Source organism: Lycium ferocissimum, chromosome 4, assembly GCF_029784015.1.
Source record: "Lycium ferocissimum isolate CSIRO_LF1 chromosome 4, AGI_CSIRO_Lferr_CH_V1, whole genome shotgun sequence".
NCBI classification, from domain to species: Eukaryota; Viridiplantae; Streptophyta; class Magnoliopsida; order Solanales; family Solanaceae; genus Lycium; species Lycium ferocissimum.
Window position 1 is genome coordinate 28022834 of NC_081345.1, and position 15337 is coordinate 28038170.

The following is a 15337-nucleotide window of genomic DNA, read 5'->3' on the forward strand; positions in this document are numbered from 1 at the left end:
TACAAGCATGTTTTCAAGTTAATTATATAAGTATTTATTATTATTATTATTATTATTATTATTATTATTATTATTATTATTATTATTATTATTATTATTATTATTATTATTATTATTATTATTCATGAATCAAGAACATGTTTGCAAGACTATGACAAGTATCTCATGAAACCATGATCTCACAAGCTATCATGATAATTCACATGTTTTGGGATTTGCTTAGTTAATCGAGAAGGCTCAGACTACATAGCCACCGTAGGATAAGGGTTGTCAGCAAGGAGGCAACACCTTCATTATGCAGTTTGGATCCTTACATGCTTATTATTATTTAAATCTCATATTCTGGCAAGGTGTGAGTGTTCCCGTTGGTAGGACGCAAGTACCGAACATGTTGTCGGTTATACTATAGCATTCCCCACGTTACAAGCGATTATATATACATGTATTTCCATTGGTTTCCGTTTTCAAACTTTACTCATCGCTATTCAGGTTATATTCGGTTTCGATTCATGTCCTATACCTATATTGTGTCATGTTCTTCATTTCAAAGGGTTTTACATACTAGTACTATTCACCATGTACTAACGTCCCTTTTTGCTCGGGGGCACTTGCAGTATACCGATTTTCAGGAGCATAGACTTGCGCAATAGGATCACCTCAGTTATCAACTTATTAGTGAGCCCCACTTCTCTCGGGGTTCAACATGGAGTCTGTACTAGTATTCGGTTATGGTAGTCCTGCGCCATGTCTGCGCGATTAGTATTCAGACATGTTTTAGAGGTTTCATAGACATATATTAGTACACGGAATCAATTGTGCTTTTATGCTTGCAGACTATTACGTTTTCATGATATGTCATGCTATGAGATTACTTTAAGACTTTATTCCGTAATTATGTTTTCATGATTCATGTAAATTGCATCATATAGATTATGTTGTTTTGATGCCCATGTTAACAAGCAAGCCATGAGGTTCGTTCGGACACATGCAAGCAAGGCCCGAGTGCCGTGTTGCGCCCAGGCCATGGTTCAGGGCGTGACAAAGCTTAGTATCAGAGCCTAGGTTCAAGTGTCTTTAAGGAGTCTATGAAACCGTGTCCAGTGGGGTCACTTTTATATGTCTTAAAAATTTGACTTTTTCCGGTATTGTCATTTTTATATGTGTAAGGGCCCCATACATATAAATAGTTGACCACCAAGATTGTCTCCCTTTCTTCATACTCTAGATCGTGCAGTTAGAGCAGTATTTTCAGGAACGTATTTTCAGAAAATGCCTGCGAAAAAGAAATACACCAGGAAAGCCACAGCCACCAGCCAGGTGGCTACTGCAGGAGCAACTCGCGAAGAGACCGTTCCAACTCAGACAGCAGCCCCAACCGCTCCTACAGTTACACCTCCTAATGATTCGAATGGGGATGTTAGGAATGCTATCAATATGCTCACATAATCGGTAACTGTGCCCAACGTCGGAACGGGTCAAGCTCGTAGAATAATGGAGAGTCTTCTAAGACTAAGGATTTTCTCGTAAGAATGAATCCCCGATCTTTACGAGGACAAAGAAAGACGAGGACCCTTAGGACTACATGATGCCCTTCGAAAATCTTCAGATTATGACGATTCTCGAAATCGAAGCGGCCCTACTTTTGGAGCTCATCACCGAGCATTGCTAACACACGGGTATGAATCTTAGGAATTATCCCGAGGTGAGGATGCACACGATGCTTTACATGGGATGAATTCACAAGTGCATTCCCGGACCACTTCATGCCAATAGAGGTTAGAGAAGCCGAGCAATTCTCGAAGCTTAAACGGAATGGGTGTCGGATTCAGACTACTATTTAGAATTTATCGATGCTGCCAAGCATGCTCCAAATATGGTACCGGATACGAGGGCAAGAGTGAGGAGGTTTGTTGGGGGTCTTGATTCCCATTTGTATGATGGGGCCAATATCGCCTACGAATGGGGGAATGACTATCTCCAAGATGGTTGCTTTCGTACAAAGGAACGAGACAAGGCTGAAGGAGGAGGAAGCCTTGCAGAAAGATAAAGACAAAGAGTTCAACAAGAGGGTCAAGTCTACCGGACGGTTCGGCTAAAGAATGGAAATGAAGTTATTTAAGAACAAGTCACCCGACTCGCTCCGTCCACAAGAAGTGCTCCAGTTTCCAAGTTAGAAAGATAACCGTCGGCGAGAATTTCGTGTCGTCGTGCTCCCGGCCTCGAGCCGATTGTGACTCGCAGTAACTTCAACAATCCGATTTGTGCTAAGTGTGGGAAGAGGCACCACGGGGAGTGCCGCTCTGGATCGAATGTTTGCTATGGGTGCGGCCAGCCAGGCCATGTTCATCGAGATTGCCTTCGCTAGACAGGACACAGAGGTAACCGGACTCGCCCAATAAATTCGCGGGCTCATAATAACCGTACTGATATAGACGTGCACCACGCCTAGATCCGGCAACACAAGCCCTTTTTAATTAATTGTAAAACTTAAAAGAAGACCTTTTTTGTGAGAACGTCATAGATTGGATGTTTGACAAAAAATAATATTTATAAATATAATGCCATAACATGATTCAAATGTTTGACACAAAAAAATCCATCAAATGTAAGTGAAAAATAAACAACATGCAGTGTGAAAGCAAATAACTTAAAATTGAAAATATAACCTAAATTCAAAATCCAAAAGAAAAAGTTTAACATACTGTTATGTCAAATTCCAACGTTATATACGTAAGTTCTAACGTAACTTAAGTCAACAATTCAAAAGAAAGGGAAAATATAAGTCTATAACCTCATTCACAATGAAATTCTACTTTAATAACATCACTCGTTATATGTCAAGTTTGTTAATGACTCAATGACTCATTCTTTCCAATATTAAGAGGTGTAGTTTAAAAAATTAGAATAATAACACAGTTATGCTAAATGAATAAAATAAAAAAATAAAAAAATACGAGCAATTACATGGAACCACAAGAAGTAAAGGTTGGGAATAAAAAGAAAGAAAATGAAAAATAAATAATATAAAAAGAAAATAAATTTTAAAAAATAAAAATAACTAAAAAGTAAAACTAAAAAAGAAATTAAAATAATAGAAATAAAAAATAAATTAAAAATCAAAAGAAATTAAAATAATAGAAATAAAAAATAAATTAAAAAATAAAGGAATTAAAACAAACTAACTAGAAGTAACCCTCTAATTATATGGTGTAATTACACCTAATTCTGAGAATTGAAGAGTGTAATTACATCCTCTTAATTACACCTTCACAATTATCTTTTACTCCCTCCGGATAAAAAAAGTGTCCACTTAACCTTTTTTTCTTGGGTCAAAAAAGTATCCACGTATTAAATCAAGAAACAATTAACCTTATCTTTTCAGATTTTTCCCTAATAAGTGTTATGTGATCAAATTCCAATGCCTATTTAATTAGGGGTAGTTTAGTCAATTTATATTTTTTTTGGGAGTGAATAGTTTCTTAAGGGGTGTGTAAATGATAGCCTGTTTAGACAGGCTTATTTTCCCCACAAAGTACTTATTTTTTTAATAAGTGCTAATTTTAAAAAAAGTGAGGTGTTTGGCCAAGCTTTTAGGAGAAAATAAGTCTTTATGAGGAGTAAAAGTTAGCTTTTCGGAAAATTTAAAAAATAGCTTTTGCCCAAAAGTACTTTTGAGAAAAATATACATAGAAACACTTTTTAAAAGCTTGATCAAACATTAATCATTGTTCAAAAGTATTTTTTAAATTAATTGCTAAACACTTTTTACTAAAAGACTTTTATATATAGTTTAAAAAAAATATTTTTTAAAATAAGCTATTTTTAGAAGCTTGACCAAATAGGTTATAAATGAACTCTTTTATTTGATCCGGAGGGAATACTTCCTTCATCACTATTATTAGCACTTATTCTAAATGCTGACTGTTAAAAAAAAATAAAACCACTCTTTTAGTATTTGTTACTCTTTATTATATCATCATCAATAAAATAATTTTTTTTCCCTTTTCACCGAACGCCATGACGGAACGCAAAGAAAGCGCCAAAAAGTAAAATATTTACTGACAAGCTAAACGACAAGAGTTTATATCTAACTTGCTATGATATTTGTGATGGAACCACCACACAACAACTTGAACTCAACCACCTGTGTTCATGGCCAACGGAGTCAACATCTCCGACGCCGAAACCCCGTTTCTCGGCGACGTTGTTGAAGGCTCCGTTGACTTTAAGGGTCGTCCTGTGACCCGATCCAAATCCGGTGGATGGAGATCCGGATTCTTTATCATAGGTAATAGTCCCTCCCTTTCAATTTATGTGATCGTATTTCCTTATTTGGAGATTTATAGTCGCAGACTCATTTAAAAGTCTTTTTTATTTTCTTATATTCTGTGCCCAGTTAAATGAGGAAACTGAGGGAGTAATACTTATTACCAATAATAAATTGTCACTGATTTTTGAATGTATCTGCAATTTTAGCATCTGGTTTGTCTTCAAAAATTGATTTTTTTTTCCCGACTGTCATTGATATTGCCCGTTTAGCCATGAGAATTATTCACTTTTTTCCAATTTTAGTTGTTGGGATGTCTTAAAAGATTGACTTTTTTCCAGTATTGTCATTTATATTCAATCTTTCTGCACTTTTAGCTAATGGGATGTCATATAAATTGACTTTTTCTGCAATTTTAGCTGCTGGGATGTCTTAAAAATTGACTTTTTCCAGTACTGTCATTGATATTTAAATCTTTTTGCAATTTTAGCTGGATTTTTTTCCCACTGTTATTGATATTTAAATCTTTCTGCAATTTTAGTTACTGGGATGTCTTAAAGAATTGATTTTTTTTTTTTTCCAGTATTGTCATTTATATTCAATCTTTCTGCAATTTTAGCTGCTGGGATGTATTAAAATATTGATTTTTTCCAGTATAGTCATTTATATTCAATTTTTCCTGCAATTTTAGCTGCTGGGATGTATTAAAATATTGATTTTTTCCAGTATAGTCATTTATATTCAATTTTTCCTGCAATTTTAGCTACTGGGATGTATTAAAATATTGATTTTTTCCAGTATAGTCATTTATATTCAATTTTTCCTGCAATTTTAGCTACTGGGATGTATTAAAATATTGATTTTTTCCAGTATAGTCATTTATATTCAATTTTTCCTGCAATTTTAGCTACTGGGATGTCTTAAACAATTGACTTTTTCCAGTATTGTCATTTATATTCAATTTTTCCTGCAATTTTAGCTACTGGGATGTCTTAAAAAATTGACTTTTTCCAGTATTGTCATTTATATTCAATTTTTCCTGCAATTTTAGCTACTGGGTTGTCTTAAAAATTTGACTTTTTCCAGTATTGTCATTGATATTCAATCTTTCTGCAATTTTAGCTACTGGGATGTCTTAAAAGATTGACTTTTTTTGCCGTATTGTCATGATATTCAATCTTTGTGCAAGCTGGCTGTCTTAAGAATTTGGTTTTGTTTTTCAGTTATTCTTATCATATTGAAAGTATTCTGCAATTTTAGTTTCTGGGTTGTCTCAAATTTTGATTCTTTTTCCTCTATTGTTGTTGATTTTTCAAATCTTTCTCTACTTTTAGCTATTTGTTGTCTTAACAATTGTTTCTTTCCCACTATTATTATGCATTTTTAGTTTTTCTTACAATTGTAGCATCTGGATTGTCTTAAAAGAATCGATCAACATGGATATTCAAATCTATCTGCAACTTTAGCAGCTGGGTTGTATTAAAATTGATCTTTTTGGCACCAATTGGAATGAAGTGCTTTCAAAATGGTGATAGATTAGCCGACTCCAACTAGTTTGATAGCAGTGGTTGTCGTTGTAATTGCCACTAATTTTCAAGTCTCTGTGCAAATTTAGCATCTTGTTGTCTAGAAAATTGATCTGTTTTTGACCTACTCTCACTGATTTTTTAATTTATTTACAATTTGGGTTGTCTTAGAATTTGATCTATTCCAACCAATTGTCACTGATTTTCAATAGGTAATTTTACCTGCTAGCTTGTCTTAAAAAGATTTCCCCACCAAATGAAATGAAACATGTTTAGATGGAGCGACATGGATATTAAGAATGCATATACTCGGCTTAAGCTAATTGGGATTGAGGCATTGTTATTATTGTAGTAGTTGTTTCTGATTTTCAAATCTATCTCCAATTTTAGGTGCTGGATTGTCTTAAAAATTTGGCCTTGTTTCAAATTCACTGATTTTTAAAATCTATCTCAATTTTAGCAGCTGGGTTTGAAACTTGATTATTTTCTTCCGCTTTTAGGTGTGGAGGTTGCGGAGAGATTTGCATATTATGGGATAAGTTCGAACCTCATAAGCTACCTAACGGGGCCACTAGGCCAGTCGGTTGCGACAGCAGCGGAGAATGTAAACATTTGGAGTGGGACGGCATCGCTTCTTCCTCTTTTGGGTGCATTTATCGCTGATTCATATCTGGGTCGGTATCGGACCATTATCATCTCCTCTGTCCTCTACATCCTGGTTAGTACCTAGTTCAGGCTTTTGTTTTGACCCGCTTGTACTTCTTTTTTTTTTCTTCCACTGATGGTTCAATAGGTTGTGGAAGTGCGTTGCTGATAAGCTTTGACCCTCTTGTGACAATCGGTGCACACAAAGCATAGACGCACATATTCATAGGTGCACACAAAGCATAGACGCACATATTCATACATACATACATACATAGATGAGGCAAAAGTAGTGGGTTTGCCAATACACGTTGTGCATGCAATGAACACACCTATGCCTCTTGCAACTTCGTTGAAAGAAAACATTGTTCTTAGTAAATCATGATAAATAAGGACTACTTGAATGATATGAGTTTTAAGGGCCTAAGTCCTGTTTGCATTTCTGGACATTTGGTAGTTGATTATTGTTGACATTAATTGAATAGTTATGAATTTTTACTTGGTAACAACTACAGTGCATTTAGGTTGTGTTGATTCATGGGTTAATGATGACCGTACTTTAGTGGCTTCAGTAAATTTTCCTGCTTTCTTTAGAGAAACATTATCAACAAGTTGTGTGATGTTGGAAAATATCAGTTCCAGATGTTTATTATTGAGTACATGAATAAATGCAAGAATAATATGTGTTTGTGTTGGAAAGTTATACGTGGAGTTGTCCCCATGCATCTTATTATTACTAGAAAGGCAACCATATACTATTAGGGGGATTAGGGTTCAAATCCCAGTAGAGACAATCTACCTAAGTGGCTAAGTCTTGGTGGACAAAGTACATGTGATGGTGGGAGGTAGTAGTACCTGGCAGAATAGTCGAGGTGGCCCCCCGATCACTACAATTATAAAAAATAAAATAAAAAGGGTCGTCTTCATTCTATTATGGGGCATTATACCTATAATACCTGTCTATGTGAGACGAACCTACAAAAGTTTGACTGTGACCATTGAAAGCTTCAGATGGCAGCATTTTTTAGTAGTAGGAGTTATGAAATTGAATTTGATATTCTTTACCAAAAAAAGAAATTGAATTTGATATTCTAAAGTTGGCTCTTTAGAACCAGAATATCTGTTGAGGGAATGGACAGGTATGCTGCTGCTGCCCCTCGACCCCACAGTGGTTCTTTTCTAAAAGTGTGGCTGCATCTATACTTCCCTAATACCTAGCGAGAATGATAAAACACAAAGTCTCTGTTCTATTGCTTGATTTGCTTAGAAATAAAAATGTCGTATTGAAATTTCCAAAGGAGAAAGCTGTAATGATGCATGATATATGAAGAAGTATGCCTCTCATTGATGACTGAAAGTACTGTCTTCTTCCTGCTTTGGAAAAAAGAATTAGCAAGTAAAAGTTTCTTTTGTTTTGTTAACTGCAGGGACTTGGATTGTTGACGCTTTCAACAGTCCTTCCTTTTAATTATTCTGACTGCCAAGATACTGCAACATGCTCTCCCCCGAAGTTCCAAATTATTTTCTTCTTCTTTTCTTTGTATCTAGTAGCTATTGGACAGGGAGGGCACAAGCCTTGTGTACAAGCGTTTGGAGCAGACCAATTTGATGCTCAAGACCCGGAGGAAAGTAAAGCTAAAAGCTCCTTCTTTAATTGGTGGTATTTTGGAATGTGTGGTGGGGTGTTGATGACCCTCTGGATATTGACCTACATTCAAGACAACCTTAGCTGGGGTCTGGGATTTGGAATTCCCTGTATTGTCATGGGTCTTGCACTTATTGTGTTCTTGCTTGGCAGCTTCACTTATCGGTTTCGCCAAAGCAGTGATGAAAAGAACCCATTTCTTAGAATTGTTAATGTGTTTATTAATGCAGCTAGGAATTGGCAAACAACCGCTTCAGCTATATCAGAGGAACAAGAAGTTCAGGGTATTCTGCCTCATGAAGGTTCTGAACAATTCAAGTGAGTGTGGTTTTGCTTGCACTTAAATTTATTATTTATAGGATAGTATTAGCCACTTAATTGAAATATTTTTGTATAAAAATTTTTGTTCTTTTATCGAGTTTATTTAAAGACATCTCATTTTATTGGTATAAATCTTTTTTCAACACAGATTTCTCAACAAAGCGTTGCTTGCACCAGATGGTTCCAAGGAAAATGGGAAAATTTGTAGTATCAGCGAGGTTGAAGAGGCTAAGGCTATTCTTAGGTTGATTCCAATATGGACAACATGTTTGGTGTATGCTGTTGTGTTTTCACAGTCATCCACTTTATTCACCAAGCAAGGTGCAACTATGGACAGATCTCTTGCTTCAAATTTTGAAGTACCAGCTGCCTCATTGCAATCTTTCATTAGCCTCTCCATTGTTGTTTTCATTCCTATATATGACCGTATTTTGGTACCCCTTGCCAGAGCTATAACTAGGAAACCATCAGGCATAACAATGATCCAAAGAATTGGAACTGGGATTTTCTTGTCTATACTTTCAATGGTGATTGCGGCTATAGTCGAGAAGAAACGTCTCCAAACTGCTATAGAATACGGGCTGATTGACATGCCAAAGGCAACAATTCCCATGAGCATTTGCTGGTTAATACCTCAGTATCTACTATTTGGTATTTCCGATGTATTCACCATGGTTGGTCTGCAGGAGTTCTTCTATGATCAGGTGCCAGTCGAGTTGAAAAGTTTAGGCCTTTCTCTCTACCTCAGCATTTTTGGCATAGGGAGCTTCTTAAGCAGTTTCCTCATCTCTGTTATTGAGAACACCACTGGTAAAGATGGTCAGACCAGTTGGTTTTCGGACAACTTGAATCGGGCACATCTGGATTACTTCTATTGGGTTCTTGCTGTATTTAGTACTATCGCATTCACTGCGTTCTTGTATTTTTCAAGATCTTATATATACAATAAGTCAAGTTCTCTCTAAGATGTGTGGTGTACTTGTGTAGGATACCTTTAGCATGGAGAAGTTGATGGTGCCAAGTATGAAGGTCTTGTCTGTGCTGTAGTGTAGTGAGATTCTTGTCAAACAACACCTTGTGCTGCTAGAAGGCATAAATATACAAGAATTGTAGGCTGAGGTGCTTGTGTCACTATTGTGATATAGAATTATGCAATTGTTTGTTGATCATATATAATTGTCCGAAATTTACAAAGACTGAGCGTATGCGCATGTTTTAGGTGATGTGATTGTAATTTACTAGTATTGTTCACATGCTCTGTATCTTCCTTTAAACTCGGCAGTGAAATGTCACTACATTCACTTCACATTTGCATTTTATCATTTCATCTTCTTTATGTTTATGTTGTATCCATTGGTTAAACCTTTTTTCTCCTGTAAGAGGAGATATCTTAGAAGACCATTCCAAGAAATTGCAAAAAATCCAGGTACTCTAGCTTTATTGTTTCGTTTGTTTGCTTGTTCCCAATTTTCTCCTTTCCTCAAATTAAAAAATCAAATTCCAAAGTTTGAAATTATAAATGTATGGTATTCATTTGGGTTTTTCCTCAGCTCTATGAAGTCCCCAAATTGTCCTTTATCTTTGAGGTTAACTCAAAACTATCCCTCTTCTTTGATTTAGAGCACTAATGGTCCTTGGTATTTGCTAAATTGGTGCACTTTTGATCCTAATCCAAATAAACCATTAGATTTAACACTGTACCAGGTCTTCATCATTATCTTCTTCTTCAAATACTACAAGCAAAGTTCAATATTTTATTATCATAAAAAAAAAGGGGGGAGGGGGGGTGGGGTAGGGGGTGACTTGAGCAGCACAGTCCCCTTATGAGTGTTAGACTATGTTGCATACTTGCATCATCCATCTTCAATTTGGTATGATGATCTAGGAGAACTTGCCATTTTAGTCTTCCAGCTTTTCACTTTGAAGTTCCCACTTATATAATAGTATTATGATTATGATGATACATAGATATAGATGAAAGGGCAGTCAGTGACACAAATGATTTTGCTGCATAAAATGCTTGAATATATTCAATTTTATTAACAGAAATGGGCATAAGAAGAGTCTTTATAATATTTTGCTTCTAGTCCTACGAGCAAAAGACCAGTAAACAAAAACATTATCTACTTCTGTTTACCATCAAAATAGTAACAAGATGGACAGATTAAAATGAAAGAAGGAACCTAAAAGAGTTTCATCATATAGGGAAAAACAATTAGCATTATGCCAAAAGAAAGTACTGTTTTGAACCAAGAAGCTTGCTAAAACCATGATCTTCACCTTCATTTGGCCAAGAATGAGGACAAAAGATCAACATCACAAAATTCAGCTACAAATTTGTTTGATGCGCCTGGTAATCTCAGCCATAGGAGGCCTCCTTTCCGGGTGCTTGGACGTACAAGAAACAGCGAGATGCAGCAATGTAACCATTTGCTCTTCAGAATTCTGAAATCTAATTAACTCAGGATCAAACACTTGTATTGTCCACCTCTCTTCAACTATAGATTTCACCCATTTAGGCAGGTCAAGTCCCTCGTCGTTGATAGCATTTTTACCCGTTAGGAGTTCCAAGAGAATGGTGCCAAAGCTATAGACATCGGCTTTCTGTGAAATATTATGAATATCTGTCACCTCAGGCGCGGTGTATCCAGTCATTCTGAAGTTTGATCTGGAGGAGATCAGCTGTGTTATGCCAAATTCTGATACATATGCGTCGTAGTACTCTGAGAGGAGGATGTTAGATGACTTGAGGTTGCCATGAGTGACTTTAGGGCCTAGTGAATGGAGATATTCGATACCAGTGGCAGCTCCTAATGCAATTCTACTCCTAATCACCCATGTCAATGCTTCTTTTGAAACTCTTTCGCCTAACAAAATTGCCAACATAATCAATAGGTTAGTAATTGGCTAACAATATGACCAGAATCAACAGCATCTCACTTATTTTTTGTCCATCTTTGTTTGATTACCTTGCTTAATTGTGTATTTCTTTTTTCCTCCAATACTATCAAAAGGTCAACATAGTCCTCAAAGTTTATACAATAATTATACGTTATCAGCAAATAAACTATGATACAAATACCACGTAAAGGAACAAGTTTTGGTTCCAGAGAATCAAATAATTCATTAATTCTAGTAAAATTTTATAGTTCACACTCCTAACATTAGAACATTTAATTCGAGAACAGAGAACTCGTAAAAGCTAAGACAAAACCCCGAAAATGCAACAAATAATAGCAAATTGTTTGTTCGGATAACAGAAATCAGAATGAGAGTTGATAGAAGGCCTATTCAACTACATAGGAAGAGCTGAGGTTCGTTGTCCCTGTCTCTCCAATAGGTGGCCTGATCATCAAATACTCATACTATAATAGTAATAATAGGCCTTGTCATCACTTCATCTAAAATAATGTTACATGGGTCCTTCATTAGCTGTGGTGTGAACCGATTTAGCGTGAGTAAATGTAATTCGTTCGGATAGTGTAGCACATGTATGTGTATAAACTGTTTTAGAAGGGTTAAATGTATTGGCCTTGTACTCCAACAAGCACAAGCTTCAAGAGACGAAGTTTTAGATGTTATGAACAATATTAGTACACATATTATATGATCTTTTCTACTGATTTTTCTTGAACAAACTCAAATTCTCATAGACCCCTCTGTATTCACTTTTATCCTTCTGTCTTCTTACTTAATCTAGTTAAGGATTTTAAGGTTGCCAAACTAAAAACAGATAAATCCAATTAGAACTACCAAACAGAAAAGAAGTAAACCAAAACAATAAGAGAGAGTTAGGAAATGAAATACTTACCATGCAAAACAGTATACAAGCTTGTAGGCATAGAGTCATAAACAATAAGCTTTTCATCTCTTCCATAATAGTATGCTCTGAGAGGCACCAAATTCTCATGACCAATTTCTCCCAAATCCTCCACTTTTTCCCTAAATTCCTTCTCTGAAACAGAAACATTTTTCAACCTCTTCACAACCACTTCAACATCTCTATCCAAATATGCTTTATAAGTAGTTCCAATGAACCCTTTTCCCAAAACCTCAGCTGAAGCCTTTAATAAATCCTCCAAACTGAAAAACTCAAAACTTTCTCCAAAAAACACCATCCCCTTAGTCCTATCATCACAAACTTTTCCCCTTACTCTCCCCTTTGTATCTTTCCTGTCCGAAAAAACATTTTCAATGTCATGATTTTCTGCCACTATTGTTGAATGAGAACTCGGAAATTGATCCTCTGGTGGTTTCACGGGCGACATAGGAGACATGCTCACTTGCCGGGAACTTTTTTTACTCCTACAAATTCTCACTAACATAAACAAAACTAGAAGTACTAATAACAACCCGACAACCGAGCCGATTACTATTCCAGCTATTGCTCCACCAGAAAGTTTATCAGATTGGTTGGTGGGGTTATTGTTAGGACAAGGACCGAGAGAGACAGCAGGGCCACCACAAAGTGAATTTCCAAGAAAAGCAGGAGCTAAGAATCCACCTAAACTAGAAGGGATCGAACCTGTTAATCTATTGAAAGAGACATTGAATTCATTGAGATGTGAGAGGTTTTTCAGGTCAGGAAGTGAGCCAGAGAAGTTGTTATTCTGCAAGTACAAAGTTTTCAGCATAATCAGATTGTTAAACCTGTCTGATATCTTACCAGAAAACCTGTTTCCAGAAAGACTCACACGTACAAGATTGTTCAGATTGAAAAAAGTCATTGGAATTGCACCAGAAAAGTTGTTATTTTCCAAATTAAGAACGCGTAGCTCAGTGCATGATCCCAAGTCAGAAGGAAGAAGCCCTGATAAAGAATTAAGCCGGAGGCTGAGAGTACGAATTTCTGTTAAGTTTCCAATGGAATTTAAGGGCATCTCACCGGATAGACCACCTCCGGGGAGGCGGAGTTCAGTTACACGGTTGATTATAGTATTGCATTTGACACCTTGCCATGAGCATGGGGTTGTATTGGTGGTGTTCCACCCAAGAGTGCGGCCTCTGAAGGCCGCACTCAGGCGGAGGAGAGCAGCTCTATCCGCATTAAGGTCCGAAAAGATGGTGGAAATTACAAGAGAAAGGAAGAGGAAGGAAAGAAGATAACTAGAGGACATCTTTTTTTTTGGTGGTATGGTTGTGATTGCTTAGTCTAAATTGTTTTTGTGGATGAATAACAGAAATTCATTAATTGGAAAATGTCTGTATAAGTCAATAGTTTGTATTATTGAAGTCGTCTGTTGGACTTGTTCAAGTTTGCAGTCAAGAATGCGGGATCAGAAGGAACTTCCATTTTTTGCGTGTTGTTTATTTTAAAGTATTTTAGGTGTTAAATGGAAAAGTCTTCATACAAAAGTTGATGGCAACTTGGAGTTGCACAACTTAGGTATGAGTTTGAATTTTGAATTTGTTTTCAAGAAATTAAAGGTTGTCAAGTAAGAAAATTTACAGAATCCTTTTAGATTTGTCAAGGTCATACAGTCTCCGCTGCCTTCTAGGGAGTTCAAATTAGAAACTGAATTTACTATATCTACCAAGTAAGTTCATATAGGAAAATAGTGCTAAATGGATTAGGTTGCCATATATATCTTAAAGCTTCCATTCGAAAAAAACAAGTTGAAGGAGAATTCACCTTATAATTTATCGGCTACCATGCACCTACGAAAATTAGAAAATTAGTTTAACAGAGTTATTCTTGTTTTGGGTCTTCCCGAATAAGTTAAATGAACCTAATATAATAACTGTATAATTTAATCATGTTAAAATCCCGCTAATATATGAAACCATTCAATTTCTAAGGGGTCATTTGGTTCCTGGTTAGAGTTATGCAGATATTAATAATGCAGAGATTAGTTATTTCATATTCTACCCTGCATTTAATAATACATAGATTCTCTCTTATTCCTTATATATGATTTGGTACTAGTGAAAAGGTCCGCGCTTCAAATATACTCTCTTAATTATGAAAGCATAAAAGATACCGTAGATAAGTAAATAAAGGTAGTAGTAATAAAATATTACAATATAAATGTACAAAAATCAGGACTAACATCCTAATAAGCATAAAAACGATATAATGAAGCGAAAAATGGAAAATAAGAATATCGGAGCACGTGGAGACCCCTTTTTCTCCAAGCACTGATTTGATACCAAAACAAAGAAAATTAAAATTTTCCTTAACCAAACTTAATTTTCTACATACTGAAATATTATTGAAATGAATACAGAATGTTCTAAGTTCATATTATCATATTGAGTTATAGGAAAACTTAATCCCAAAATTTTAAATAGAAATAATTAGTCAATAGCATATTAATTTTTTTCATTATATGTATGTACAAAGAGAAAAAAAATGGAAGGAGCATCTGGTGTTGAATAGAATTAGAACCTTTCAAGAAATTTCTCTTTTCATCACACCATTAAGCAAACAAATGGAATGGCCATTCTTTACATTTGTCATTCCCAGGAATAAATTTGGTCTATATATGTTTAGCTAATGGCAACTCCTCAATTAAATTCTACACGTTACAAGAATAAAAAAATATGGTTGGTTAACGTATCAGATTGTCTAGTAAAATTGTTATTGATGATTGGACATGAAGCTATAATAATGTATTAATTTGTGGGTAATGGAAGAGTAACTTATTTTGCTAAAGTCTCTTCAAATTCTACATTTAAATCATAAAAACTTACCAAATAGTAACAATTATTTTTGGGGGAAGACATGACTCTTTGTTGTCCTTATTTACACCACATTTAAGTTATAAGAAAATAAATAGTTAATGTATTTCTATGACTGTTGAGGTTTTTTAACATAGCACATAAATGAGGTAGTAATAAAAATGTCAAAAAAAAAAAAAGATAAATGGGATTAACTAGCGCAGATGTCACATCATCTTTTTATTCATCATCATTTTATTATATATATATATA

At 35.4% G+C, this 15337-nt stretch overlaps 2 protein-coding genes across 2 annotated transcripts; one reads left to right on the forward strand and one right to left on the reverse strand.

The window, feature by feature from the left end:
• Nucleotides 1–4057: 4057 nt before the first annotated feature.
• On the forward strand, nt 4058–9655 carry LOC132052090 (protein NRT1/ PTR FAMILY 5.10-like). The gene is made up of 4 exons (XM_059443451.1): nt 4058–4288; nt 6294–6511; nt 7866–8401; nt 8553–9655. Exons 1-4 carry the CDS (start codon nt 4153–4155, stop codon nt 9367–9369), a joined length of 1707 nt encoding a protein of 568 aa, XP_059299434.1. The 5' UTR covers nt 4058–4152; the 3' UTR covers nt 9370–9655.
• Nucleotides 9656–10390: 735 nt separating this feature from the next.
• LOC132052091 (probable inactive receptor kinase At1g48480) lies at nt 10391–13656 on the reverse strand. The gene is made up of 2 exons (XM_059443452.1): nt 12216–13656; nt 10391–11271 (listed from the first exon to the last, which is right to left on the reverse strand). Exons 1-2 carry the CDS (start codon nt 13519–13521, stop codon nt 10730–10732), a joined length of 1848 nt encoding a protein of 615 aa, XP_059299435.1. The 5' UTR covers nt 13522–13656; the 3' UTR covers nt 10391–10729.
• Between the last annotated feature and the right edge of the window lie 1681 nt (nt 13657–15337).

Bases quoted from the DNA above. Each gene is read 5' to 3' on its own strand.
- LOC132052091 (XM_059443452.1), bottom strand. From the start codon at position 13,521: ATGTCCTCTAGTTATCTTCTTTCCTTCCTCTTCCTTTCTCTTGTAATT. The intron at 11,272-12,215 runs GTAAGTATTTCA...CAATTTTGTTAG, and splicing joins CTTGTATACTGTTTTGCATG to GCGAAAGAGTTTCAAAAGAA.
- LOC132052090 (XM_059443451.1), top strand. From the start codon at position 4,153: ATGGCCAACGGAGTCAACATCTCCGACGCCGAAACCCCGTTTCTCGGC. The intron at 4,289-6,293 runs GTAATAGTCCCT...TTCCGCTTTTAG, and splicing joins ATCCGGATTCTTTATCATAG to GTGTGGAGGTTGCGGAGAGA. The intron at 6,512-7,865 runs GTTAGTACCTAG...TGTTAACTGCAG, and splicing joins CCTCTGTCCTCTACATCCTG to GGACTTGGATTGTTGACGCT.